The sequence below is a fragment of the Coregonus lavaretus genome, assembly GCF_964263955.1.
Source record: "Coregonus lavaretus genome assembly, chromosome: 10".
Taxonomy (NCBI): domain Eukaryota; kingdom Metazoa; phylum Chordata; class Actinopteri; order Salmoniformes; family Salmonidae; genus Coregonus; species Coregonus lavaretus.
Window position 1 is genome coordinate 7,243,797 of NC_139997.1, and position 4,162 is coordinate 7,247,958.

The 4,162-nt window shown below is 46.8% G+C and overlaps 1 protein-coding gene across 1 annotated transcript; it reads right to left on the reverse strand.

Moving 5' to 3' along the window:
* Positions 1-1,277: 1,277 nt before the first annotated feature.
* Positions 1,278-2,772, reverse strand: LOC311136093 (vimentin-like; the record flags this gene model as incomplete). The annotated part of the gene is made up of 2 exons (XM_084170176.1): positions 1,278-1,954; positions 2,283-2,772. 2 exons carry the CDS (start codon positions 2,770-2,772, stop codon positions 1,278-1,280), a joined length of 1,167 nt encoding a protein of 388 aa, XP_084026302.1.
* Positions 2,773-4,162: the final 1,390 nt, after the last annotated feature.

Below are 4,162 nucleotides of genomic sequence, written 5' to 3' on the forward strand. Positions count from 1 at the left end.
CTTTTGTCACCACCATGGGTCAAGGGTATGCAATATCTGTGTTATTACTTGAAATGGAATACAATTAAAATGTTCTTCCTTTGTCCCAATAGCCTTTGCGTTGACTTATCTTACTATGCACATTTGCAAAAAGTATGCATCTGTTCAAAGTCACAAACATTCTATTTGTCTTTATGATATTCGAATACAAGGTGGATGAGAACTACTACATTTCTAACAACAAACCCAGACATCATTTTTAGATTGGCACAGTTTAGAGATGCACAATTAATACCAGAAACAAACCACAGCAGCTGTAATGCACTCAAGACAAGCTTTGTTTATTAAGTAGTACTTAGTATACATTTATGTAAACGTCTTCAGTTATGTTACATAAAATGAAAATAGGTGGGTCAGGGGGTTTAAATTACATTTTAAATAAAGGTGATGTTTTGAAGAGTTAACCATACAGTAGCACAGCAGGACATGACAAGGGTACTCCAACGTTTGTGGGAGGTTGACTGGCGGGCAGGACTGGGAGGAGGTGGTGGAGTTGACGGGCGGGCTGGTAGGGAGGAGGTGGTGGGGGGTTGACAGGGACAGGCAGGACTGGGAGGAGGTTGATGGGGGTGGGCTGGTTGGGAAGGTATGATTGAATGTGGTAGGGATTGGGCTGGGGCGGGGTTGACAGTGGGGAGGGGCAGAAGGAAGGGGTGGGAGGGAAGGTTGAACAGAGGAGGGAAGCTGGGAGGTGACAGGGGTGGTGGTAGGGGAGAACGTGGGGTGCACAGGCGGACCGTCTGGCAGCTGTGTGGGTCTCCAAACTGTGGGACACTGAGGTGGTCCTCTCCTCTGTGACGGCTCCTACAGGGGAGGAGAGAAACCAGTTACGTATGGGGGGTCAAGAAAACGGAGCATAGACAGAAAGTAAACAGAACAATTTAGTAATGATCTAATTTGGGTGAGTACCTTTTGATCTGAAGTGCTCCTCTGTCTGGAATGATATTTAGAAACCTAAACAATGGGGATAAAAGTGTAAATGTTGCTGTATTTTAAGTGTGAGCAGTGCTCTGCTCGCAAACAGTATGAACAGTGCTTTGGTTGATTTGCAAGCAAAATTTGACTTGTGAATTATTTTCTGATATCAGCACGTTCCTGTAAGCCTCAGATTTCGACGAGCGCTGCAGAAACTTGTGTTAATGTTTCCCAAACATTTCCCTCCAATCTGACATGACTCATGCCCTACTAGGGGCGCTGTTGCCCATCCGTGATCCATGAAGACCATTAACCAACACACCTTAAGCTTCTGGTTCTTTCCCTGCCGAGATCCCCAGCCTGCTCTCCTCTCCCTCCAGCAGCTTCCTGTAGACGGCGATCTCAGCGTCCAGCTTCAGCTTGATGTGCAGCAGCTCCTGGTAGTCAGCCATGTACTTGCCCATCTCCATCTTGGTCTCGCAGAGCTGGTGCTCCAGCTGAGCAATGATGCCCTCCAGGCCTCCGACCTTATCCATGTGGGCCATCTCCATGTCCTGCAACTGCTGCTCCAGGGCCACGTTGCTCGCCCTCAGCCCGTCAATCTGGTTCTGGAGGTCTGTCACCTGGCTGTGGAAGGTGGTGATCTCTTCTTTCATGGCCATCATCTGGTTTTCTTTCTTGCCGGCGACTTCTTTGAGGGTTTCGAACTTGCCCTTGTACCACTTCTCGGCTTCCTGGACGTTCTTGGCCGCCACAGTCTCAATCTCGGCGCGCATGTTACGGAGGTAGGCGGCGAGGTCGGGGCGGTCACCGTCGAGTTCCGCGGTCACCTTGGAGTCCTCGATCTGTTTCATGAGGTCGGCGACTTCCTCGTCATGCAGCTTCTTGAGGAACTCAATCTCGGCCACCAGCTGTTCGACGCGCCTCTCGAGCTCAGCCTTCTGCAGAGTGGCGTTGTCGACATCTTCACGGAATTCCCTCAGGATCATCTCTGCCTCCTCTGGAGACGGACAAATAGAGAGTGGATAGGTTAAAAACACAACAGTGGTGGTGTTAGTACTATATACAGTATTGGCATCAATTGTATTTAATGGGGTGTATGATAAGCCAAAGACTTGCCTACATACACTTGACTACATACACACTAATCAAATGTGACAATCTAGGATTCTACATCAAAAAAGGAAAATATCTGGTTCCATGTTTCATGCAAACAACAGTGCATCATACCCTCTCCAACAACTGTTTACATCTATTTAACAATGACGTGAATCTATACGATTGGTGTCAGAAAATCTCCCCACTCCCCAGCCAGTCCCAGACCCTACCTTTCAGTGCCAGCTCTTCTTCCAGTTTCATCCTCCACACCTCCACCTCCTCCTCAATGTATCCCCTCTCGATATCAGCAGCTCCTTTCTCATTGGTCAAGGCTTCGATCAGCTCCCTCATCTCCTTGAACTTGAGGTTGTACTCTTCACCGATGCCGGTGGGGCCTCCCTTGAAGCGGCCCTGTAGCGCTGCCAGCTCGGCCGTCAGCTGGGCGTTCCTCTGTTCAAGGGCCTGGACTTTCTCGATGTAGCCGGCGAACTTCATGTTCAGCTCCTGCATCTCCTCCTTCTCGTTGGCATGGACCTGGTGTATCTCTGTGCCCAACTCCACGGCTGAGGACACGTTGCCGCCCTGGTGTCCGGAGCGTCCGCGGTTGTTGTACGAGGATCCACGGCATCTGGAGGGAGAGGGGCTCTGAACCCGCATACTGCTGCGGGTCCCGCTCACCTGCAGGGACTGGGATTTCTGGGAATAGGAAGCTCCTCTCATGTTTGGTTCTCAGTGTATTACAAAGTGTTTTCTAGAATCAGATTATTTGTTTGTTCTTGAGTATAGTTCCTGTTCCACTAAAAAGGATTTGAAGGCCTCTTCTGGTGTTCTCTCCCTTTGCTGGCTGGCCCACCTTGCTACTGTGCTGACAGTCTCTCAGATCGACCTGTGGCTTTTATAGGGCCACAAAGAATGTCTCAGACTCCCTTGAAACTCTTGCAGGGTTTTGACATGTTTTAAATGTGGATCATGACTCCCTTCAAAGACCTGCAGCACCACAGTCTTTATTTGCTAGCTCGCATTGCATTGTTAGTAGCGAGGACGGGTGGAGTTTGCACGGCCCTAACGCCTCCGTATGAAATAGTGATATGATCATGTATGCCCGCTATTTTTCACTCTCTTCTCACTTAGGGCGCCGCTAGGGACTCTTGAGGGAGGGTAGGGAGGGAGGGCATTAAGTGCATTGGAAAACACTGACGAAGTGACTTATGTTCTTCGGCAACAGGTTTTCCTGTCAGACTTTCTGACACAGCTCCACTGTAGCCTCCCTCACATATGAATCAAAGTGTCAGACACCGGTCTGCAGTGGAGTCATTCTTTAAACAATACAATTAAACCATCTCCAAGAATACCAAGAGACTTCCTAATGCCGGGAATGGCGTTAAGGAGAGCAGTAGGGTACTGCTTCATTTGAGTCTCAATGTAGTCTCAGGATATGGATTATGCCAAACGGCAATAATAATAGTAAAGCTATTTCTTAATATTTTAGATTCAGGTGCCTCTTTTTGTATTAGAAAAGTATTTTAATAGAACTATGGACAACCACTTTATTAGTAAAAAATGTTTAAAGCATCTGCAACTGCACACTATTGAAATGTTTGGAGATGTTTTTGACTTGATGTGGTAATCTGAACTGACAAAAAGGGAAATCTGCATGATTGATGAGACACTATTGGTTTCTGTAGTTTGTAAAGTTGGCTCATACACTCTGTTTCTCCTCACTCAAATCAGATTGAAAATCACTATACAACCTTCAACCAACCAAACAATCTTTTCATTACTTTTTCACTCATCTCTACATTCATGGACGTGATATTATTTCGCTTTTAAGCGATATCCTCTGGGTCCACATTTTACATGTTGTTGTATATGTCTGTTACCCAAATAAATTCAATTCAATTCAATTAAAACAGTTGTTGACCAAATGGTGAGGTAATACTCTTGTATTAGCTAACATTAGCTATGTATTACATAGCTAGCTGTGGACTGTGTGTGGGTGTATCTGTCTCTGTGATGCCTTCAGTCCCAGTTGGCAGTCCCTTGTGAGGGTTCTACATTCATTGATATAAGATGACATGTCTTGACCAAATGGTGAATACCTCGATGTACC